Here is a 25,444-nt window from a genome sequence, read left to right on the forward strand (position 1 = left end):
ACTGCGCTCAAGCCGTTTGTGTGCGCGCTAGAGAGAAAAAAATACTTGTATTCGTCGGCACTAACGAGATTAGCTTCTATTTTTCTTCTCGGTTGAATCAAAGATTACAGGAAGAGTGGGTAAAATGATAATCATTATTGCCGTTTGCTCATGCCTTCACCCATTCACTCTCAAGATCTCATTGGTAATTCTCCTTACTATCCGCCATATGATTTTCATGATGAAAGTTCTGAGAATTTAGTATTGGCTCAACCAATCCCCCAATTGATATTTTTCTTTATTCTTATCACTTGTCTGCTTGATATCGTATTGATATTGTAAGGAAAATTCTTTTAGGGTCACTCATGGGAGTGAAAGGGTTAACTCAGAATTGTCTGGCGGAAGCAGAAGGGAAAACGTTCCAAAAGTCAGTAAGTTCTTTTTAAAGCCCATAGGCTAATCAGCCGCTTCCAAGTGGTGTAGGATATCAAGACTTCATTCCGTTTACTTTGTGGCGGCGGGACTTGTTTCACCACAGTCCAAGGTTCTGAGAAGTCGAAACAATCCTGCTGCTTCTCTAATGCGACTGAACTCAATACAGAACGCTTGAACTTCGATGAAAAGGTCCTGAAAAAAAGTGGAAAAAAAAAATAATAAAAAACCCCAACAATAATTCGCTAAGCCACATGGACTTTCTCCTGGCAATTTTCCTGAAAACATGGCAGGCCTCTTGGTAGGCTGTCACGGATCTTTAGCTAGTAACAGAGGATAAATCAAATGACTGAGCTATTCAAAGGGGGAGGGGTCTCATGTCTATCTCAGCGCTGCTATCGAGTTTCGTTTACTAACGAAACACGCAACACGCCTGTTGCTTTCGAGTATCTTTCAGACCCTAATCAACCCATCTTCACTCAAAACTACTTGTGTCTCTAGATGCGATGATCGATCTTCGGGTAAAATCTTAATTCCAAAGTTCAAATGACTTATTTTGAAGTAATCTGCCCTTCATAAATGTCGAGCTCTCATTTGGCTTGATAGCTCAGTCGGTTAGAGCACTGCCTTTAGATCACCGGACAGTCATGAGTTTGAGTACCTTAAATTATTCTCAGAGCTTTATCTCCCTAACTAATAAAGTTTTGTATAGAAATGAGACGATTCTTCTTTTGTTAACACCACCTTTTAAGGTAACATACTCGAATCCGAAATTAACATCATTTGACATACGAGTGGTCTCATAGAGGGCGGTGTAATGAAATTAGGAAATAGAGATTGTTTCGGAAGTGACATGGTTGACACTCGCCGACATTTCAATGAATTTTTTGAGTTCCTGTGGGTCTCATTTACTCATTAAGGCAAAGACGCCATCAGGATTAATTGTAATCCCCGCTGAACAACGATCCAATAACGGCAGGTGGTGTCACACGATGACCTTCCAGGAGCGTGAGATTGTCTCATTCATTGGAGAACTGCAAACAAAACTTCACTACGCCAGACTTAACAAAAGTAAGGGCAGTTTAGATTAGAGACTTTCTTTGTTCGCCATTCTTCTTTCTAATCAAATTCTCTTTATTGTATTTATAGTCCTTGATTATTTACCCACCTTTACGTCTATAATCTTGTTACGAATCAGAGACTGAAGAAAAACACAAACCTGCAAGGAAAAGGAACATGAGAAAGCTTGGCATTCAAGGTTCAACTTCTCTTAAACGGACACTGAAGGGAAAAAAAAAACAAAGTGTCCGTAACAACGATGACTAATCAAGTGTCATTTGGAGAAACAGGCACGACCGTCTTAATATGCTCTATTAAGTATTGAAGCACTGTCTAGCTGATTAAGGACACGAACCACACCGCAATACTACAACTAAAAAATAATGTTATTTAAAGCATCTAAGACACGTGATAAAAACATAAAGAAGTGAGTGGAGCGGTTATGAATATGGAGTTGAGTAGGAAGTTTGTCTACTCATCTTTGATATGCACATAAATAAGTGCCGACATACCAGTCTGACAAGTCTATTCTGCATATATTTATCTTTAATATTTTCACAGGTGGAAATACAGTTCGAGATGTAAAGATGAACAAACTCTTGAGGAAGATCCACGGCCTGAAAACAACCAAGCAACAAAAACTAAGCTGTATTATAATACATAAAATATTTTCGTTCGCAAATTTGTCCTTAAAGATTATCTTACTATCTTAAGTGAAAACAACCAAACTACCTAAAGCTCGGGAAAACGTGCTTTGTGTTAGTTTTGAATCCGATTGGTTGAAAGAGTGGCGCGAGTTTTTTGGACCAATCACAGAGGGAAAGCAAAACCAAAACAATCCCGGATTACATTCAACACTCAAAGTTGAAAATTTCTCTTATATCTACTTACCGTTGTTAGTCTGTTGACGACCTCCATTGAATGCAGAGACATCTCCATGTTCACCAACACGGAGAAATACCTGATTACAACAGAAAGATTTTTAGTTCCTGCCATTTGCGTCGAATTCTGAATCGTCAAACTAAGACAGCCAAGTCATTAAGTGATTCTATAAAGGCAGCATCTACGGTCGAAATTTTAAACCCATTTCGGGACAATTTTAGAAAAGCAAAGTTACTCTGAGGAATCGCATAAACTTATTATTTCTGAGAAAAGGCAATCAGCCGTTGATACCTCGCTCGCCTTTCGCACTACTCTATCAGATTATTTATGAATGGCACACTGTTCGCCATCCTCAATCCGTTCTCATTCATTCACTGAGTCGCCTATTTTGTCAGTAAGGGCCTATGGTATTGATATAATTAACAAACTAATACATGGTTGTTTGTAGATATGAAATTTCTCTTCTCGTGTTCAGCTCGATATGTCAGGAGTGAGCGTTATAGTTTCTGGGGCATACCGGTCTTTTAAGGCTGGTTTGGAGAACGCGGACTTGATGGTGAAGTCGTTCCCTAATCCTGGGTTCACTTAGCATTCACTAACCTTGAGGTTATTGATTGCTACCAAAGAACTTGCAAATCTCCAAACTACCGTGATACATAACCTGTATTTCCTGGCAAAAACTTGGCTTTGAATCGACTTAACTTTCCACCAACGACGAGTGGCTACTTACTCTGTTATTTGATTGGACTGCATTAACTTCAGTAGGACTTCAATGGCAATCAGTGGATTATTCTCCACAAGATCAGGAAGCTACAAAATACAATCAAGCATGTAAATACTGGTAACAGGAGACAGAGCTGAAAAAGGGCTTCGCATGCCACGAACGTTGCGGGCTCATGTGTGAAACCAATGCAACATTGTAGTAAATTGACAGATTTTTGGAAAAGCTGAAAAGCGGCAAAGTTTTAAGCACCGGTTATGGCGTGAGTAGAAAGGTTAAGCTTGAAAATTTAATTACAGAGAGTCCTTTAAAAAGGCACAAAATATTTTTTGCACAGCAATTTCTTCCTTGACACATTACTTCATAAAAACAACTCCCATGCTAAAATGTTCCGAGTTACCTTATTAGAATCAAGTCCACGTCCACATTACCTTATTTGGAGTAAGCCCCACGTGATATACGAGCTTCGGATCTTTTTCGAGTTCACTTAGGACTTGCTAAATGAAAAAGAAAACAGCTTCAACTAAACTTTGGCGTACGTCTCGCACTAAAATTTGTACTCAATCAGCGAGAAAATTGGACGAGCTGTGTTACTAAAATGTATTTTCATATCGACAGAGTGTTACACTTTTAAAGTCACTTAAACGTAAAATCCCGCAACGTGTCCTTCGCAAATAAGGGCATTTCATATGACAGACAAGCACTGGAACAAAATTAGTTCTCACTGTTACCCGGGAAGAGGCACCCACAGCGATAAACAAAGATGGGAATGTTTCAAAATGGCCGCAGTAGTGTGAGTTTTCTTTAAGCAATGAACAGTTATAAGAATGTTTGACAAGCGTTCTTCACCTGTTGTTGTTGCATGACCAGAGGAGCCTTGAAAGCTTTGTTCATCAAACGACGAACTTCGGCACCTTACGAGATAATAATAGGGATAAAAAAATTGGACCATAAATATTCATTTGCTATGTAGCTCTTACTTATAAACATTCAAAGGAGATGTAAAGATTATATTTGTAGTATTCAGCACCAATCAAGACTACATGGTAGCTTTCACTGAATATGTAGAGGAGCGAAAGTAGCAAAGCCAACGGAAACATAAGTTGTCGAAGCTACTTAAAGTACATAAAAAGAAAAGCAACCAACTCTCTCTGTATGGTTTGAATCATAGGTAAACAAAAAAAGTAAGTTTAAATATTCGGCAATCGTCTTTCCAAATTTGGTTAGTCTTGACTTTACGCACTCGACCCAGTTTCCCAAATAAGCTGTTCAAAACACTGACTTACTGACCAGCGCTGTTTGTCACACACATGGTACTGTCCCATTCAACAGTATGCACTTCTCCAGTAGGGTTCATCCATACAAGCTACAAACCAATAATAAATAATAATCAAATATAGTTTGAGATTGATCAGAACAAATAAAAAAACTCTCTTTCAGATTTTTGCAGAATCTGAACATGTTGTACTGCCGTAGCATTTTTAAAGATATGTTGAAGTTCAAGTGAGGCCTAAAGCTGCTGTTAAACCCTTTAACTTCCAGAAGTGACTAACATGTAACCTCTCCCTTTCACATCCAAACAACATCCAGTAAAAAGGTAATGAGAATACTGAAACTCATCTGGTAGAAATTGTAATCTTGATTTAACACCAAATTCTTGTAACTATTTTAAACAGAATTGTGCAGCAGCTACAGTGGAGAATTAACCATCTGATCTTGGGAGTTAAAGGGTTAAAGAACTAGTAGGGTGCTACTTCCAACTGAGAGCTACATGCCAATGGATTCTTCTGTACTGCGTCTTCCAATAGCAAGGACAATAACCTGAACAGTTTAGGGTGAGGTCTGTGGTTTTCAGGGTGTGTTAATAAGGGGATGCGTGTGTGAATGGACATCTCCACTGCGCACGATGGGAATATGAAGCACCCTTGCAGAGTTGAGTTTGATTGCATGAATTCACTAGCTATGTCATGAGAAATGTTTGATGTCATGAGTGCTGTACCTCGTCATCACAGGAGTACAGTGGAGGTGGTATTCTGGCAAACACTGGTCTCAGATTTAACTCAGATGGTGGATTCAGCCCTGTTAAATGGAGATCAAACGCAGAATGAAGGAAAAAGGACACAAATTTCTGAGAAAGCAACTCAAAATGTGCTGCTATACATAAATCAAACCTCTGTTTGGCTTAATTTGACTGACACTATGCCAAACAATTTTCAAGCAGAGAGATGTTGCACAAGAGTAAAAATATAAAAATATATAACAAAAAACTAATGAGAATTCTAAACTCTGTTTGATAAGTCATGTAATGGGGTACAATTTGTAAGCACTTTGAGGGTTTGACCGGTAAAGGCCTTGGAAAATCGGACACTGGCCACAAGGGAAATACACTGGGTCTGCTGTTTTAAGTTTCTCTTCAAAGCCCACACAAAACTACCAACCACAATGAAGCTTGAATGAAGAATTCCCAGACTGACATTTTTAAGAATGACACAGACTGAAGTAAATCCCACCTAAGAAGAAAGCAAACTTAGAAATTTTATCTCTTTGTATGGCTTTGAAACAAACAGTTGGTTTCTTTAGCTCACCTGTGACAAGAGTCTCCGTGATTTGTGAAGCTGCTGTAGAATCAAACCCTGAACTGTTAAAATGAACAAAAGTCAGGTTTAAGTTAAAGTGGTTTGTAATTACAGGAATACAGTGTAAAAGAATTCTTATTTAGCCCATTTTTCCCCTCCTTTGTAAGCAACCCACTCTTAAAACAGTAATTTATGCTTCCTCTCTGAGAAATAATACTTTTCTTCATCCCACATGGGTGGAAAATGGTTAACATCTCTGCTTGATTGAAAACCAAAATGATGAAGTTCAACATTGACCATAAAATTATTCCAAAGTTGGACAAGTATGAATGATAAATTTGTGATTTCCTTTCACCAAGGTTGTCTTTTTTGGTTTACATTGAGGTCTTTATCCTCCACAAGATGTTTTATTGAGACATGGAAAAAAATCAATAGAAACACACTTCAAATAGCTCATCTCTCCACAGCTCCAAGTTCACTTTAAATATTTACAACAAAAGTGGCATCAAGCAGAGGTCCATTAGTCTCTTGATGACTGCCTGCTTATTACAGTGTTTGCAGATCACAGGTTTAGAAAATTTAACAAAAAAAGTAAATACAAAAAATTATATGATAAGCAACCTTTAGAATTGGCTGCTCTGCAGAGACAGAATAAAATCAATTACTGGAAACACATTTAAAAAGTAACAAATATGCAATCTTACAATGCAACTGGATAAAATTGAAACTCTAATTTTTCCATAATCTGTCAATTAAATAATGTTTTTGTGTCTATCTCTATTCAGTAGAGGTGTCTAATGAATACAGCCTAATTTTACATTATATATAGAAGAAGACATTTGTAATAAGGCTAATAACATCTGCTTAACATATCAGGAGATCCAGATAAGACAGGTTTCATTGTATTTTATGTAATTACCTGACATCTGGGTCAGCATCAGCCAGTACTGCTGGCAGTCCACAGCAGCTCAAGTCAGGCAACTGAGAATTTTTCTCTGTCAGAGCCAACTGCAGGGAACTAAGATCAATGTTCTGGAGAGAAATGCATAAATAGTGATATATTGCTATCCAAAAATTATCTTCCATAACTGAAATTTAGACCACTTACATCCCACAACTACTTGTGAAGCTACCAGAAAGATAAAGCAGAAAAACTGTAACAGCCCTGAAATACTTACAAATACATGTATGAATGTGCATGAATTCTTTGGACCACCCAAGTGCAGTTCTCTCTAACTGTACTTTATCATAGATCTTTGTTACTGTGCACACTATGATTGGCAATTTGGTGGACTGTATTTCAATGTACAGCCCACTAAATTCAAAAGTCTCTTTGAATTGAAATCTTTTCCCTCTGTTTGCCTCCAGATATTTCATGAATATCTTACTACCCTTTTTTTCTTGTTCTGTACTGTAGGTTACAGATCCCCATTTTTTCTGCCCAGATATTTTATGATTAGGGCCATAAATCCAGGCCAAAAAAAAAAAAACTCAGAAAATAACTTACAGTACAGACATTAACCCTTGGTTAGTAGAAGGTATAAATCCACATGAAAGTGGTTTAAAAACTTTGATTGTTTTTAGGTGATGGTGTTTGTGTTTTACACTTTGAATGTGCAAAAATTGACATCATGAAAAAAAAATTCAAATTCAAACACACATTTAAACAGCACAGCTAAGAGTTATTGCCTTGATAAAGATAGTGACAATTTCCCTATCTACAATAATCTTAGCACTTCCATCACACACTTCACAGTATTTAACTCATTTCATATGTAAAAGTACATCATTTTGCATTCCAAATCATATCTTACCTGCCCTCCCCCAGGAAAGTCGAATGCTAAAACTTGACGGGGATTTTTCTTTAGAAGCTGAAAAAAGGAAAAAACCAACAAAGTCCTTGGCAGCTTTCCAGTTAAAAATTATTGTTTATGTAGATCTAACATCTACATCATTCTATTACCATACATCTCTCGGTACAAGCTTTCGTATTTCTTTGGTGTTCAGTTACAGGCAACTGGATTTGAAAAGTAATGATGAGCACTGTAATGGAAAATACCGCTGAAATTCTACTAATGGCTACCCTTCTACATCAACCACCTGCCAAACACAGCAGGCAGATCAAGGATTAAGGACAACTGTATATCCAAAGTCTGCTAAAGAATGTTTACATTACACAATTTTCATGTTACTTAAAGTTTGCTTAATACTCACATCTCTTGATGGAGTGGTGATGAGAAGATACAAGAAAGATTTCTCAGCTGAACCCAGTGCTGGTAGTGATTCAAGACCACTGATCTTGTTTTCATCATTTGAACTCTAAAAGTCAATAACAAATAAATGAAAAAACTACTTGTAAACATGTTTTTGACCTATTTACCACCTTAATCCTATCTTCACCCTAACATTAGTATGCTTATTCTCCAAGCTGTTCTCCATAAATTTCCTAAGGTGCTGACTAGAAGAATTTGTTAAACAATCAAGGTGATTATTTCCTTTGTCCTTGTGACCCTACTGTTTGATTCTGTAAGGAGAAATTAGATGCTAGTAACTCTTGAGGATCAAAGGACTCATCAATTTGCCATTGTAAACAAAGTAAAATGAAAATACAAGCCTTTCATGTTGTTAACATTTGAATAACCAAATAAATTAATCAAACAGTTTGTTCTCCACTGGTTTGTGTAAAATCTGATCTGGGCACCTCCATGACACCACAAAAGATGGACGTCACTTTATTGTACCATCAATTTCCTTTATTCTTACAACCCTAATATGTGATTCAGGGGTGATACTGTAAGGAGAAATTAAATGTAAATGTACTTAAAGGTTTAATCAAAACTATAACGAAATTCTTGAATGTGATTGGCTATCACCAGGGCACAACTAGGACAGCATATACTTCATGCTCATAATTCCACAGTGCAATAGGATAGCTGAACAAACAGTTAACACATCATTCCTGTGTAACTGGAAAGAACATGTCATGTATGAGCTGTTGTCTTGCATTTTGCCAAGTTAACTTTTTTCTCTATGAAAACACAACCAGTGTGTAGTTTCTTTAGCAAATTTTGTCAGAGTTTTGATTAATTGGTGACAGGACTTTGTGCTGTCCAATTCTGTCTGCAATGATACTCTTCAGTTGATTTACAAATTGAACAAGAGCAAAGCATAATTTTATGACAGTAATAGGACCAAGAAGAGTCCAATTCTGTCTGTAATCATATCGGTGATAAACAAAATCTGATAAATGCAAAGTAGGAGTCCAATTTGTAAATCATGAGCATGATTACAGACAGAATTGGATGACACAAAGTCTTGTTACCATAAATAATCTACACAACTGGATGCATGGCATACTCACCAGAACATGGACAAACACAGACGCAAAAGGGTTATTAGCTATAGGCTCCACTTTATACATTTCGTACAACAAAAACAGGACTACAATTCTTTGGATGTTTAATGGCAGTAAGTCAGGTTGTTGTAAGAGCATAAGCTGTAAACAATTGGACAACAAAAAATGTTATAATGATGCTACACATGTGTGTATGTGTTATTCAAATTTCATAATCTTCTGCTATCATATCTAATAATTTATAGGATTTTGTGGCCCAAGATAACCATAGCCAACCACATGGACCACAGAAGAAAATTGTTACCCTGGTGGTTATTGTGTTAGACTGTGGAATTGGCCAAGGCATTGTGTTGTGTTAACAGTCACTGTGTGTGTGCTTTTTTCCTAAACTTTGTTTATAAAATGGGATTAGGAGTTTCTCTTTGCTATCCAATTTTTACATGTAGATCTCAGTCTCAATTCAAGTAGCACCAAAAAACTCTAAAACTGACACATAATTCATTACATGTACTGTACAGATGAGAACTTAAGAGATAAATGTTATTGTGCTGCACATACCATTGCACTCCCAATTTGGAAATGTTCATTTTTGTTAAATCTCTGGTGTAAGGAGGAAGCAATCGCTTCAAAGGAAGATGCAGCAAGGGAATCTTCAGCGAGGATACTAAGAGATAAACAAAACAATACATGAAGGGCACAGTTAAACCCTTTAATTCCCTGATCAAATTTGTAATTCTCCTTACTGTCAACCGTACAATTCTTAAAATGCTACTTCAGAGAATTTAGTATTGAATCAACAAATTATTCCTAAATTGATATTTTTCTTGATTCTCATCACCTATCTAGTTGATATTGCCTTGATATGGTAAGGAGAAATTCTGTCTTGGGCACTCATGGGAGTCAAAGGGTTAAAGATTTGTTCAAGTCACTGCAGCTGTATTGCAGTTGTAAATTCTGTTGATGATCATGAGACTTCACAAGAACATTACTTAACAATGAAATCACTCCAACTAAATATTCTTAAAACACACAGATAAGGCTTGAGATGTTTTTTTTCTCTCTGTGTCCATTACTTGAGGTCCCGGTAAAATTTCCGCACAGCCCCATACTGTTGTTAGACAAATCTGATGTCCCAATGGCAATGTATTGTTTTTGTCGTTCTTTTCTCTATCCAAGAACTGAATGCATAATGTAGTATGGGGCTGTGCGGAAATTTTACCGAGATCCCTTGTGAATAAACTGTGATCGTTTAATAATTTGATACACTTAACCAGACATAGAATTAAGCTCACAACCTCACATCATAATGAGAAGTTTACAAGTTTGCTTTCAATATCATGAAATAAACGAGAAATAACCTACCTCAAAAGTGAGGACAATTCTTTAGGAGTGAGTGTCATGGTGAATTAAACACCAAAGCAACCAAGGAGACGAGAAATGAAAAGAAATTGTTCCACACTAATCCACGCCGATGGCTACCAGTCGGCCATGTTGGATTACAACTAGTGCCATACTCCCTCGGTGAAATGAATAAACATGCGCCCGCGGTCACTTAGTTCTGTGTAGAAGACGCGGGAAAGATACCTAATTCTTCTCTGGAAACAGCTGTTACACAGGCAGCTACGCTCTTAGAGAGAAGCTTTGAAACATTCTATGGGTCGATAGATTCACTGTTTCCTAATCATTCCCAGCAATCACCAGCGTGTGACGGCGTTGCCAAGGAGTTTTAGAGCCGTAAGAAGTTTTAAAGCTGTCAGCCCGTCGTCGGAGCGAGCTCTAAAGAGGCCTACAAGTCACCTTAGGAAAGAATTACCACAGATGCTTTGGAAACCAGTCACCTCATTTGCGAGCGAAGATTAAAAACTACCCATCTGTTTTGCTTCGAAAACTCGTTAAGTAATCTATCTCTTGATCACGGCTGAACTTTCATGGCCTATCGAAAGTCTTACCTTAAATTCTCGATTTAGCGCCGCCCCTAGAATGGCGTTCCCTTCGACAAAGTGTCGCTCCTGTCGGAGGAAATTTTCAATCAGCATCCTTACTCGGCTTGAATGGGTGCCTCATCCACTCCATTACTCTTCGCCTGGTTTAAAGCACTGGCGCTAAGTGAAGGATGTACATTGTTTACAAGTTTAATTCATCACTCTCGTCCGACCTGAGCGCATTTATACAGCACTTATTTCAGCTTGTAAACATGGTAAATATGAGATAGTTGCGACTCTCAATTGTGCCGCTTAAAAACTTTTGGGCCAGCTTTAAAACAATAACTCCAGCTTTTATTTTGTATCCACTCAATAGCTATAACACAGAAACTGATTAATTCTGGCCACAATTTCGAAAATTCAATTCGTGCCCTTGGCCTATCGTAATGCGCATGGGCACTATTTCGGGTATCTACTGTAAAACAATCTTTTGAAAAAATTACGGTAATCTCCAAAGGGCATGCTACGGTAAGCCTCGAGCCAATCATAAAGTAATCATTCTAGTGGAACTGTGAACAACAAGGCCGCTGAATGTTTCTGAACGCTGTTTTTGTTTCAACACAGCCTTTTGGCTTAGTGAAGAAACTCCAACCAATGTCATTAAATATGATCCGAAACAATTTAAACGTGGACTTCTCTTCGTCAAAGATAGAGGAAATAGATTAAGTTTCAATTTACGTTTTAACCTGCTTAATATCAGCCTAAATCTCAACTTCAGAGAGAAATGTGGTATTTTTGAAGAAGACAGAGAGCGCAGAGTCTTATGACCAGCTATTATACAGTGGTTTCAGTGACTTTTCCATAAGTGTTTTCGGTTGTTGTAATAGGCGGTTGTGCCTGCAAAAGAGCCAAAAAGCTACACCCAAACACGAAGCACCCTCGTGGGCAAAACAGACGGCGGTGGGCGGTCTTAACGGCTGCGGTACACCGCCGGGAACCGACTTCCATTAAAATCCCTGTTATGCTTTGGGCTCCCAGTTTTTCCCCTCGCCTGTGCGCATTATCCGTCACCCGGGTGACCACAAGCGATAAGACAATGTCTTTCTCTAAATGGTTATATTAATTTATGGATAAAAGTGCCTTTAGTACTAGAAGGCTTTAGCACCATGTGCTTACAAATTACATACAAAATAACTAATTTATCTACTGTGCGATAAATGCTATGTTTTCTTTACTGGAAGATAAACTTATGAAGTAAATTACGACATTGCCAAACATAGCCCTCGCAGAGACAAGCGCTTGGTGACTTTACCGAGGATGTTCGGGTTAACTTACATGACGTAGTATGCCTCTTTTTCATATAATTGAACTGATAACTAAACGTGACAGTTAAAAATCTCACAAAGTAACACGAATTTTACGCGGTGCACAACGTAGGCACATATCAATGGTTCAACGACTACAGAAAAAAAATTCGAATACAAAGCATATCAAGCATTCCAACAGTACATCATCAAATTTAGCAAAAGCACGTTTACGGCGACAAGTCCACTTCATTAGATATATTGAATTGTCTATTACAAGTTGTATTGAAATAGGTTCAAATTATTTTAAAAAAGGTTTAAAATGTAATCATTCGAGAGCAAAAAGGCTTATTGTTCTCTGCCTTTTAATTGAAAACTACTCTTCTAATGAACTGAGAATCGTGGGTGTCTGAAAAACTACAGGATTTCTTAACCGAGTTACACATTCGGCGAAATTTCTCAGTCGTGTAGATAAATATTTGGTCACTGACAAGTCCTTAAAGGCCAAAACATTAAAACTTCCTCTTGTATTTGGTCAAAAATATCCCAAGCAGACAGAATCAAAACATTGAATCTAGTTTCAGTCTGTAGGAAGAAGATTTGTTCGAGAATGAGTCCTGAATTTGTCAAATTTTATCCACACGAACTTTCTGGAAATTGCTCAGTTATTTGCAGTTGCCTCTCTGCCTCATGATTTTTCTATGTCGCTTGGACTTCCATGGCACAATGGCCTTTACGATGTACTTTGTCTTCTTTCCTATTTTCCTGTCAAGTATTATCAAGTGTGTAACCTCTTTCTTCACTCTTCCCGCCACGTTCTTGCAGCCTTTTCTTGGTAGCAGCACACGGTCGATGCTTTCGACAGCTTTCTTCGTCTTTCTCTGGCTGCGGGATCCTTGCCTGGCAGATTTCTTGTGCCTCTTGATTTTGATCAAAGTGTAGGAGCTGTCACCTTTTGATTCTCGTGTTCCCAACACCTCTGCGCGAATAACTGCGTTGAAAAAACAAATAGCAAGTTTGAGAGCTTTCTAGATTTTGTATCTCTTAATAATATTCTCTGAAGTTTTCCTTCGGCATTCTACTCATCAATCTTCTCTGTGCTTTCAACCTCTGATTCACCCGCAGTAGATGCATTTCCTAGTTTGTCTTAACAGTTAAATTCAATCAAATGTAACAATTTTCATCAGAAAATGGTGATAGATAAGGCCACGTAGCCAGAATTTAAAGCTACAATTTGACAAAAAAAAATCAAAAACAAAATAAGGAAACGAGTAAAAGAAAGAAAAAAGAAAAAAACTTTGAATTTAAGACATAAATTTGATTGTGTTTGCATTGGGGTAAGTTCGTGGTTAGCTTCGGGGGTCTTGGAAATCCATCAGATCTTGAGGGCACAGTGGATGTCTGGAAAGTAAAGCTCAATAGCTTAAGACAGACGTGGGTGGTAATTTACAAAATTTGCAAAGTATTTTCTTTTTTAGCCACGAGGAAATTTTAGCTTTAGCTAGAGTGATCTTCGTGTCCCATGAATGCGAAGACAACACTCATCTCTTCTGTCCAATCTTAATTGATCTTAGCAAAACAATATATAAGATAAATTTAAATCAGATTTTATGCTTTTATCGTTTCTCTTTAAGTCTCCGACGACCTTCTTTTGACCTTGGCGACTGCAACCTATTTTCAAGCTTAACTGACTAGAGATAACACCGAAATCTAATAATAATAATAATAATCTAGCATTATGAATCTGGATAAAGCAAGTCATTTTAAGCTGTACTCCCCATAACGGGATAAATGCCTATACCTGTGGCAATCTAGTGTTATCTTTTGTAAAATCATTTGATGCGTATGGGCTAAACGAAGCGTTTATTTCTTAGTCATTTTCAAGCGGTTTATTGCATTACTTTTTAGGTTTTTAAAACACTTCGTCCGAAGTAGGGACAAGCGATTGGTATTTAGCGGTATATGCTTCAGGTCTAGTTCTGCTATCCACAGATTGTCATCATTCTAATTACAAGGTGAACCGCTTCGATATTTCTAGACCTTGGGGCCAACTATGATGACACCGAAATGGAGTTGAGGTGAAAGAATAGCATACAAAGACAACAGTTTTTCGAGAATTAATTTGATAATTGCGACCATCAGCTCATCCACTTAGTTAGATCACCGAATGGATCTCATTTGTGAGCTTATCCTTTTTCCTTGATCATTAAACTTAAACCAATTTTGATCTTATTAAATTTTGTTTGTCACACAAATCAGATATAACATATTGTACTAAGCAGTTTTACGTTGCTAGGACAACTTCATCGCACAGCTTTAAAATCGACATCGGCCCTTTCGATTCTGGACCTGAACTTTTATTAAACTTTTGCCTATTTCAACGCCTTGGTTAAGTGCCAACACGGTTTTTGAGAGAAAAAGAATCATTCAAATTCATACCAATGAAAATTGTGTATTAAATAAATGTTTGGGCAGGTAAGTGACTTATATTCACCTCCTATTGGCGAAGGTTATCAAATTCGAAATATGTGTTTTTCTATGCCTGTTGCTTATCAAATGATAGGTCGCAGTTCTTTGAGGTGGTACAAAACTCCTGCCCGTATCACTCTTATCTCCGCCGTTTCAGACACCGAATTGATGTGAGTAGTATTTATCTGCAAAACCTCGACTGTTAAAAGGTTTAACGGTGAGATATGGTGGCCGATAATGAGCGGCTGCCGGGGTCAGTAAATTCACTAATCACTTTCTCGACTCCTCCACACAAACTTTGAACATCACAACCAGTTCAAACCTATTCTACCCAATTTGAAACATTTCATGGTTTATTACACATTAAGCTTTTAAATATAAAATTCTTATCTGGTCTTATGGTGCAAACTTTATCAGCAAAAAATTAATTCAAACGTCTTCGGGGTCGAAGTCAGATGTATTACGGGCGTTCGGTAATGGCTAAGAACAAAGCCTTTAATTCTCACAAATAGATATAAAAGATCCGGTTAGAATCGTTCTCTCCCAAAAAGAGATTCGAATGAACTAGGAAATGTAGAACAGAGGCATGCAAAACGATTTTTTGTTTGCAATTTTCTACGTTGTAAATCAATGGTTTTAGGTTTGATCAGACATTGGGTTCAATTTTAATTGGATAGCGTGTTAAGGAATCTGCCAAGATGACAGACGTGTAATAAATACGTTCATACGACGTAAATGCCGTTCACTTTAGCTAATTACTAATCAATCACTGCTCATTTTCGGCGCGCACTGAAGTACGTAGTCAAAACACATCACGATAGATTTGCAAGAAATCTCGCTTCACCTTTTAAATTTAACTTAACCCCAGACGGCTGTTTTCGCACAGAAAGCTCGAGGCACATTTTCGAGAGCGTCGCTAATTATAATGTGAAATTTCTCAAATGAAAGGCCCCTGTCACGTTAATTACCTGTGATGATTTATAGAGAATTCAGAAATTACGTGAACCGGTCCTACAAAGCGTCGAGAAATTGCGATAACACATCGAAATGCGCAATCATGGCAGATATTTCTGGGGCTGAGGCGAAAATGAAACTTTTCAAACGGTTGCGGTTTCGCTGAAGTGAACCATCCAGATACGGGACGGATTTGCAAAGTGAGGTAATACAGAATCACATTTGGTGGTCTGAGACATTTGCATAGCGTTAAAAATACGCTAACACTTGTATAACCGTTGACACCTATTCAAAGGCTCGAGGCGACAAATTTTCCAACCTTTGCTACACACTTTTCAGCTTAATGAGTCACTGGCCTTTTTCAAATTACTTTCCATAATAAAAAATATCCGAGTCACGTCTAAGGCGAAAAATTTTGCATAACTTTACGCTCCCGACACTCAAGTGTGCTAGAACAACTTATTTCATGATTTTCGATTTTTACATGTCGTACATTTTGACTAAAACTACCGTAGAGAAACCAAAATCTGGAATGTCCCCAAAAGATTTTGTATACGTGTTTTTATTAATATGACAAAGTCATTAGCAATTCTCACCCAAGTGACTCGTACAAGCTTTATTCTGAAGGACAGCATCGTTGTTTAAATCTGGGTCACAAATTACGTCTTTGACTGAAAAAAAAAAGATGAAAAAGATATATTGGTAGGAAATACTTAAGAGATGGATTCAACGGAAAACGTTCCTCTGACTTCCGTTGCTTCGCTCCCTTTCCGTAAGCACCTCTATATTTAGCAATGGGTTGGTTGGTGAAAAACAGATTGGCACAAAACGATCTATTTTGTAGCTAAATCTGACGAGTTCTCCCCCCCCTTACGATAGCCAAACTACCATAGTTTCAGAGATTGTTCTCTAGAAAAGAGAATACTTCAAATCTTGTGTCTAAATATAGTGATCATTTGTGCCCGGTGTTGTACAGCCTTCAATGTTTTAAATCACCTAGGTTTAAATAAACACATGAAAGACGTAAAGCGTATTATTATAAGTCAATCCCGATCTCAAATTGTAAAAAGGTACCTGGAGGAGGAGGCTTTGGGGTCGAAACGAAGTCTTCTCGAACGCACATAAGATTGTCCACGTACCCCGTGCAATTGAAGGCATCGTGACTTGGCCATGTATAATTATAACTACTCATCACGGGCTCGCAGCTCTTTCTCACGCTCTCACAAAACGACTTGCACAGCTTGATATTGACATAGTCTCCTTTCTCTTTATCATACAGGCAAATCGGCGCGTAAATGGCGCACAGGAACATCTTAAGGCCAGAATGGCACTTTCCGACGAGAGGGGCCCAGGGCATGATCGCCTCGACAGTTTCCGAGAGTTGAAAATTGTTAAAAACATTTGGGAGTCGCATGTAAGAGTAGCTACCGCCGTTTGTCAAGTTCTGGCAGAAAGGTGGCACAGGCTCGCAGCGTCCTCTGACCCTGAAGCCATGTCCATGTGATGTTGAAGCTACCGAACAAGTCATCAGAGCAACGATGAAGAAACTGTAAAGGAACGTCATAGCGTCGCTTTCCTTGCGGTTGTACTGGCGTTAAATCCACGATCTTCCAGACAGGATCACACGGTAGCGTATTTAACCAGTGGACTGTGGGCGGCGCTTGAAATATATTGATCGAATTTCCAGCTTTTCTGCCGAACACAAAAGGCACTGTCAAACACTTTCATGGGCAACAAAGGCATGTGAAACATTTACGCGTGTCATCTATGGAAGTGATGATATTCTTAATGAGCTATTGTCTCGAGTCTCCTTTGAATGCGCGTCAATCAGGCCATGTTTTGGGAAATGAAAAAAGAGGGCTTAATGCCTGAAAGTTTGAATGGGCACGGTACAACCTTTCGAACTTTACATACCATTGAAAATCAATATTTCTACCGCATGAAAAGCACTGGTATTCATTTATATCAATTGCCGTGAACAATAGAAAAATCTGTATCTTCACTTTTCGGTATTCAAACCAAGCATGGGTCGCGATGGCAATCATAATGACTTTTCTTCATGCGAGATGAAATCTCTTTGGTTCTGTTATGCTCACCGAAAAACATTGGACGCTTTTTCTCGTCTTGTTCTCGCTTCACTTCTCACGAAGATTAAGTGGATTACGAGCAAGTAAATGGCGTTAGTGATGTGTGAGGCTTTTACACCACTGTGGCTGACAAATCTTAATGGCTAGCTTTTTGCACCCTAATCCGGCAATCAATTCTACAAAGCAAGGGACAAAGTTTCAGGCATAGAAAATGCCATTTGACTATACTCTCCTGTGTGAAGGTGTTCATGAGTTGTCCTTGCTATTATTTAAACAAACAAAACTTATGACTGGGGTTTCTTAGCATGTGTAAAATCCCTGTCTGGGTCCTTATCTGCTTAATTTCAGCACGGTAGCATACGATTACCACATTCAACACGCGAAACATGAATTAAACCCGTTCAGGCGGAAACCTAGTGAGCAAGTATGTAGTGGCAAGGGTTCTGGCCTCCTACCGATGTTCCTCGGGTTTAGTTTCAGTCTTATGTGGCCGGGTTGATATTTCATTCTTTCTCGCCCTTGCTTAGAGATTTCTCTTCCAGTTTCTTTGAGTTTCTACATTCCGTAAGAATCAATCCCCCCTATGCCAACTCCACTCGTAAATACAGGCCCTGCTCCTTGACCGAGTTCCTTAAAGAGGCCTGCAACCTTTCCGTGCGATTGCCCATTTAGAATGATTTGAATCAGATTGGTCGTAAAAGCTTGAGTCATAATTATTGATCTACAGCTTGCCCGTGTGCGTTAAGTCAGAGTTAACTCTCGACAAAGTTGTTATCGTCTTCGATGCATGAGAAATCTGACTTCGTCTCCTTCGGCCGAAAGCATGAAGATAAGAGAATTCCTCAGTTTGAATCGACATTGAATTGTTTTGAAACCAAAGTCCATAAGACATCAAAATACTATTTTTTCACCGTTTCCTTGAAGTACTTCGTTGGAAAACGGAGAAGAAGACAAGATGCAACAAATCGGGCGTGAAAGGCGCGAGCGCATATTCCTCGGTGAAACGCTTCAAGTGAGGCATTTGACTAATCTTTTAACTCCCATGAGTGGTCAGGACAGAATTTCTCCTTACAATATCAAGACAATATCCAGCAGACAAGTGATGAGAATAAAGAAAATATCAATTGGAGGATTATAAGTTGATCCAATACCAGATTCTCTGAACTAATGATAAAAACTGTATGAAAGGTAGTAAGTAGAAGTACTAATGAGATCTTGCGAATGAAAGGGTTAAATCAAATCTCGCCGAATCCTTTAATAGATTTATCATTGGCTCGCCCATTTGGAAGAGGTTGAAGCCTTTATAGTACAGGCGGCCGTGGTAAAAAGGCATAGCCGGGTTACCTAGATTGATCATGGAAATTATGTCGAAACTATGCTAATAAATGTACTGTAATTTAATATAGCGAATGCCTCAAGACGTTTGGGTAGACTCAATGTGTCGATCATCTTGCAGTTTTCACAAAAAAATATATTTTATACCGCGATTTATCATTTATCAACAGCTGACATCCAACTCAGGACGCAAACAAATTCTGGGTAAAAACATGAAATGGGAACATTAATCATTTTTTTTTTTGCAAGATTCAAGTGGTGCTCATGGCTTTTCTCTCAAAACTCTTCTATAGACAGCTTGAATTGACCCGCGCCTGAGGAAGCTCTAGATAAGGATTATTGGAATCGACCTCACCTGTCAGAAATGCATCCATCATTCTATCACCTCGAAACACGCCTTCTCGATAATTGAGCAAAATAATGATTTCTAGCAGTTTGCCCGTTAGACATGACCTTCGATCGAAATTCTCTCGCCATAACCTTCTAGTTAAGATTAAGCGAAACAAAAAGGAGATGTACAATGTTGGAAAATTAGAAAAAGAAAAAAAAACAGTGCGTAGATACACAAATAGACAGATCTCGAGAAAAGAATAGTGAAGTGATTGGGCACCAAAGATTGACAGGGAAACGTCGGAATTATCTCAACACCCATAAAAAACGCTTGAGAAGAAAATGCGTTGCAAGCTTGATGCAGTTTAGATTAATTATAACATTGGCGGTAGGCCACTAAGTATGCAGAGGAAGTTTTTAATTTATTGACCAAGGCGTGGAAATGCCACTAATACCGCAATAATTTAAGGTGGAAATAGATTCTTGTCTTGAGTGGCCTTTGCGGTTTTGAGTTAACCTCCTACGTGTTGGCCCTTAGGAAATAAAAGCCCGCCAATTTTCCCTGATATGCCTAAAATTTTAAAACCATCCAAGGAACTTTGTAACAATTACCCTACCACTGATTTTAAGTTTCTTTATCAAAGAGAAGTCGTGGTTAAAAAAAGTAATAAATGACGCTTCACTTTGCCAAATTGACGACGTGAATTAAAAAACGTTTTTCGCTCCTAAATGCTCTGGGCATTACATAAACTATGGGAAATTTCATTAACAACTGAATTGGCAAGTACTCGGACGCGATAAGAATTCAGTGCCAAGTGAAAGTTTTTATCCACCATGAATTTTATGCAATCCGCTATCAAATTGCAAGAATCGACCATCTCCTTACTGTAAGTGGAGTGATTTAAAATCTATGGTAACTTTGAACAATTAGAGTACAAAAAAAAATTTAAAGTTCCCCGATGTGAGAGCAGTAGCACTGTTCTCACATCAGTCGAAAAAGGGAGGAAGGATTTTTTCACAATCTTAACAGATTTGTTCGTAGTAATTACTTTATTCAGTAAATGGTTCGCAAACAATGCTAAAGGTGATCGAATGATCCGAGTCATCTCTTTCAAAATTCAAAGAACCGTTGAATTTTACTCAAATTTTGCGTTGTGCCTTCACCTTAAACAAGACTAGATTAACCTTGTTCTAAATTGTATTCCGCTAGTGCACACTATTTAACTTGGTCTCAGGCTTCACTGCGAACCAACGCTACGTGACGAGGTTGGATATTCGAAAATCATCAATACTTAGCTATGCTTGTAATAACATGAAGGAATTTTGATTAAATAGCTGAAATTTGCCTGAGTTCTATGAACACAGGGTGATGACATACTATCAAACCAAACCCAGACGAAAAATTGCAATCATGATCATGTAAAAAAACAAAAACAAAAACAAAAACGCGAAAGACAAAGACAAAGATAAGAGTGAAAGGTAAGCCGGGAAATAAAAGTGAACCTTTTTAGTGGCAGTTCGGGCAGCTGTTGAAGTTGTTTTAAACCCATTTGTCCACCGAAAATAAAGTTTTCAAGATGTTTATCAATCCTTGAGTTTACGGCTAAGATCTCTGAGAAACGTTGGCACACTTTTTTCGAAGAAGAGGCTTTGTCAGTGAGTAGGTGTACCCCTTCCTTATTTGGTTTCATCCGCCTTCTTATCGCATATATTAATTACGCAACAATTCGATCATCAAGTCCATAATTACGAGTGAAACTCATGTAGGCTTTAATTCCACAGCCCCAAAGTTGTTTGGTTGTTTTTCTTTTCTTCAAGCGACAGGAATATCTTCCCCCCTGAGGGGACAGAAAAGGTCCTGGTCATCGCAAGGGTTTGCAGACTGAAAAAAAGCAAGCTCACCAGGAATGTCTGCCACCTGTTTGATGTTTTGTCACAAAACAACATTTTAAGAGTTCCTGAACGAAGGAAGTTGGTTAAGGCAGTTTGCACCATAACTGTTTGATTGAAGGAAACTTTACAATCTTAATTCGCCGTAGGAAGCCAACACCCAAAAGGTATGAAGTAATGAAAACGGAACGGAGATGATTAGTGATGGAAGAGACGGAATTACTTGGATGGATTACAAATAAACAACTTGCATAAAAACACCCGTGGGGGAGAGGGTAAGGAGTTACTTCACTTTCTGGGGGTGCTGTGCTTCATAGTTCTCCAAATCCTGACCCTTTTTTAGATAAAAACATCTCTTTTGCACACCTATTTTTAGTCATGGTCTCTAGAATCCACACTTGTCTCCAGACTTGTTCTTGAAAGTTCAACGTCTCTTGAAAATCAATCAAGTACTGTTTTTTCGTAATTATACTGCGCATGAATGACAAACTCAAGAGTTACTAAATTCAGTTCATACGATACATTTTTATTCGGTTAATTGTCAGCCTCGTTATTCATTTGCAGCTAAAAACAGAGACACATTTATACGCTCCTCTAGTTCACCCGAAAACCATACTCGATGCAAGAATATAATGGTCAAAATATATCTCCCTTTTTGGCCAAACTGGACACACTCCTTAAAGCAGCACATCCCTGTTTTGTTTATAAGGGAGAGAAACAACTCTCTACCCCGGGGCAAAATTTTTGCACGAGGTGCTGATTTCATTCCTCTGAGTCCAGAATTACACAGTTGAAAGAGTATACAAAGAGACATAGACTAAAATAGAAGAAAACAAGTTTGAGTGCTACATCTTTTCTTAGAAACTTTTCCAGAAAGACCCACAGACAGAAGGTAAGTGTTTGATTGGAAGCGAAGAAATACAAAGAACAGTGCTCACCAAACCTCTTGCTTACAAGTCAGCAACTGCTGACACTCCTTACTCAGTCACTGATTCTGACATTTGACCACTGACCATAGCAGGTGAGGTGACGGGTAATTTGCGCGCTGAAGCTTTCTTGATGGGAGTGTTTTGTGTTGCACATCGCTGTAAAAGAAAACTTTGATCGCCCAGGTCCATGTCCAAGTAAGCGTTATCGATCATTGCATTTTGAACTCAGAGGAGTTTTCAATTAAGTGTAGAAAATTAATCCAAGATTGCATTTGTTTCGCTTTACCGGCCTCACTCTGTGATTGGTAAAAAACTTGCGCCACTCTCTCAACCAATCAGATGCTAAACTAAAAGCGATCACGACTTAGTCGTCCGCGTGTTCCAGCGCTTTAGGCAGTTTGCTTGTTTTTACTTTAAGTTCTCACTGTTTTTGAAAGGAATTTTCCTTTTTTTCGATTGGCCGTTGTGATTTCTTTAGTTTTGGTTTTACGAAACTCAATCGAAAAGCCCCATAATAAACATCAAATAACAGCAATGCAGTTGTTGTTGAATGTCCCACGACTATTTTTACCTTTTTTCCTTAATCTTCACCTATCAACTAATTTTCCTTTTCCCATGGTCTCTGAACTTTTGCGTGATAGCAAAGGTGTTCATCCTTGAATTTTCCCTTAAATTCTTGAGACTGGAAAAAACAAATTGCAAGTAGCAAGAAAAACAAGGTGTTTTCTCAGATCGTGCACGTTTTCACGTTTCTCTCGTGGGACACACGTGAGGTCGCACAAACTTGAAAACTTCAAGGTCAACCACAATTGAGTTAAACGTACACTCAATCTTCATTGGTTGCTTTTCTAGTGTATCTGTTTATTTACGTAGGGCGGTTATCTTTTGGTTAGTGTCTTGACCTAAGGATTAAAATTGAATTGAATACGTGTGTGGGTCCGAAATTCTAAGGCGAAATAATTCTATTTCCACTTCGTATTTCTTTGTGTCTGGTTGATTTTGTGTCTGTTTGCTGATGTAGTGCGGTTATCTTTTAGCCAGTGTCTTAACCCAGGGATTAAAGTAAGATATGTTCGTGGGCTCGAAGTTCGGAGGCGAAACAATTTCGTGTCCACTGGTCTAAACTAAGGAAATAACAAGACAATAAGGGATAATTTTTGAAATATAGGAGGTAACTTCACAATGGTAGCATCGTAACCCTGGTCATGAAATGCTATCATATGATTAAAAGCATGTTGATGAGCATTATGTGCGCATAAAGCATTTATTTGTCCATAAGATTTGAAATTAGATCGAAGTAGACCAAAGAATAAAATTTTCATATATCATGCTTCAAGGGACTCGTCATCTCATTCCTAAGTCGGACCTGACAATTAGGAATACGGCAGTAATGCAGAAGATGAAATCACCCGATAAATCAATTTGCCTCATATCAAAATATTCGGCTTAAAAGAATCAAAATCGATGACAATTATGGCGGAGATGAAGTGTTAATGTGCGTCAAAAGAAAATATGATCAAGGTCACGAAAATGGACATGTTTCGTTTTCTTCAACCTCTTTGATTACAGAGTAAATTTACATTAGTAGAGGCTACAACAAATGTTTGAGCTTACCCAGTCCTTGGCCTGAGTTGACGCTTTCTATACCTGTACTGAACAACTGATAAATGTCTCGCTTATTTATACAGTCTCATTCGTCTACAAACAGGCCTTGGCAGGTAAAGCAGGAATTTACGTGATTGAAGTCTGCTTAAGTTTAATTGGGTCTTGAAGCGTGCCAAGTAAGTAGGTTTACATTCATCCATCCGGGAAGAAACGGAAATCTCAGAAATAAACAAATATTTGTAGGTGATAAGCAACTTACAGGGGAGAAAATCTGTTAATTGAATAATTCTATTGATGTTAACGCTTCTTGGCTTTGCTCTTTGAATGATTATATGATAAGATTTTAAAGTTTTTTATCACGCACGGTTCTACTCAAGGACACTTTTTTTCAGTTCCCGTTTTTGCCTCCGACTCTGTATTTACACATTCCTGTAAGCAGACAGCATCTCATAAGTGGACGCGGACACTTTTTAAAGTGAAAATTGGATTTTCCTTTTGTTTACGATCTCTCGTAAACGGACACCCCACGCATAATAATTGACTCTTAACAATAAAATTTGTCTTGAATTTGCAAATCAACAAAATAAAATGACCTTTGACGGCGTAACAGAACTGTGGGGATCGCTGGGTTTTATCCTAAACTGTGCCGGCATACAAATACATAGCAATCATTTCCAATTTGAATAAATACAATGCTCTGTCTATTACATGTTCGACTTCTATGATTGAATTTTGATTCATTGTCCCCGCCTATATAAATTGGTAAGGGTACAACCTTTAGCCATGTACACTGGACTCTGATGTCAGCAGCTTTTTCCTTCTATCTATGTTTCCTGTGCCGATTTACTTAAGTTTCGTAATAGTGCATCTCATACTTAAAGGTATCAAAACAGGAATGCGCTTTTGACGTTTTGAATTTTTCAGAGTTGAAAACGAAAGATAACGGAAAAAGTCAAAGTTACAAAAAAGTTTAGACGTTACACGTGTTACGATTGGTTGAAACAGTATGCTGTAAACTAAATCTTTGATTAACACTCCTTATGGCTCAGAAAAAATGTAGAGTCAGTCTTTCCAATCTTTTGCCAGCTCGGGCGATCTCTTCCATGCATTTAAACCACTAGCTTTGAGCTCTTCATCTCATAATCTCAAAGTTGGAAAAGTGCTTAATGTCTTGAAGAGCCAAAATCTGGCCTGATTGCAAACGATGAGAAAAATTTGGCTCTATATCTTGAAATTGAAACTTTGAGGAGATCGTTCTTGACCCGGAACTGAAAGCTTACTTGAAGTTCAGTTTATGATTGACACCTGTCATCTCACTAGCTGATAAGTTAAATGAAACCATTCATACTGTGTTTGGTTTATTCAAGCATGCTTTTGAGGGTAAAAATGCACGCTCATCGACGAAAATAATTGTTCTTGTTTTGGAAATTAAGTTTGCTTTGCAAGAATCAATTGAACGTGCGGGAAAGTTAATGAAGTAATTATCATCAAACACATAAAGACGTCTCGATTACGCTCAGTTCTGTGGGTGAGGCGATGAGGGAACGGCTAAAGCCCTCGAAAAATCTTCGACTACGCCCCATGATTCAACACTTTGTTCGTGCTCTGCAGTTTC

The 25,444-nt window shown here is 38.1% G+C and overlaps 2 protein-coding genes across 2 annotated transcripts; both read right to left on the reverse strand.

The window, feature by feature from the left end:
* Positions 1-260: 260 nt before the first annotated feature.
* On the reverse strand, positions 261-10,518 carry LOC131786494 (CCR4-NOT transcription complex subunit 11). The gene is made up of 16 exons (XM_059103546.2): positions 10,367-10,518; positions 9,563-9,668; positions 9,011-9,145; positions 7,864-7,968; positions 7,464-7,520; positions 6,569-6,681; positions 5,659-5,711; positions 5,073-5,152; positions 4,364-4,439; positions 3,923-3,987; positions 3,505-3,570; positions 3,083-3,162; positions 2,362-2,431; positions 1,983-2,087; positions 1,580-1,630; positions 261-606 (listed from the first exon to the last, which is right to left on the reverse strand). The coding sequence occupies exons 1-16, from the start codon at positions 10,402-10,404 to the stop codon at positions 484-486; spliced, it is 1,323 nt and encodes a 440-aa protein (XP_058959529.1). The 5' UTR covers positions 10,405-10,518; the 3' UTR covers positions 261-483.
* A 1,509-nt stretch (positions 10,519-12,027) lies between these two features.
* LOC131786517 (secreted frizzled-related protein 5) lies at positions 12,028-23,980 on the reverse strand. The gene is made up of 4 exons (XM_059103575.2): positions 23,839-23,980; positions 16,728-17,345; positions 16,250-16,324; positions 12,028-13,221 (listed from the first exon to the last, which is right to left on the reverse strand). The coding sequence occupies exons 2-4, from the start codon at positions 17,215-17,217 to the stop codon at positions 12,896-12,898; spliced, it is 891 nt and encodes a 296-aa protein (XP_058959558.1). The 5' UTR covers positions 17,218-17,345; positions 23,839-23,980; the 3' UTR covers positions 12,028-12,895.
* Positions 23,981-25,444: the final 1,464 nt, after the last annotated feature.

Source organism: Pocillopora verrucosa, chromosome 3, assembly GCF_036669915.1.
Source record: "Pocillopora verrucosa isolate sample1 chromosome 3, ASM3666991v2, whole genome shotgun sequence".
Lineage (NCBI taxonomy): Eukaryota > Metazoa > Cnidaria > Anthozoa > Scleractinia > Pocilloporidae > Pocillopora > Pocillopora verrucosa.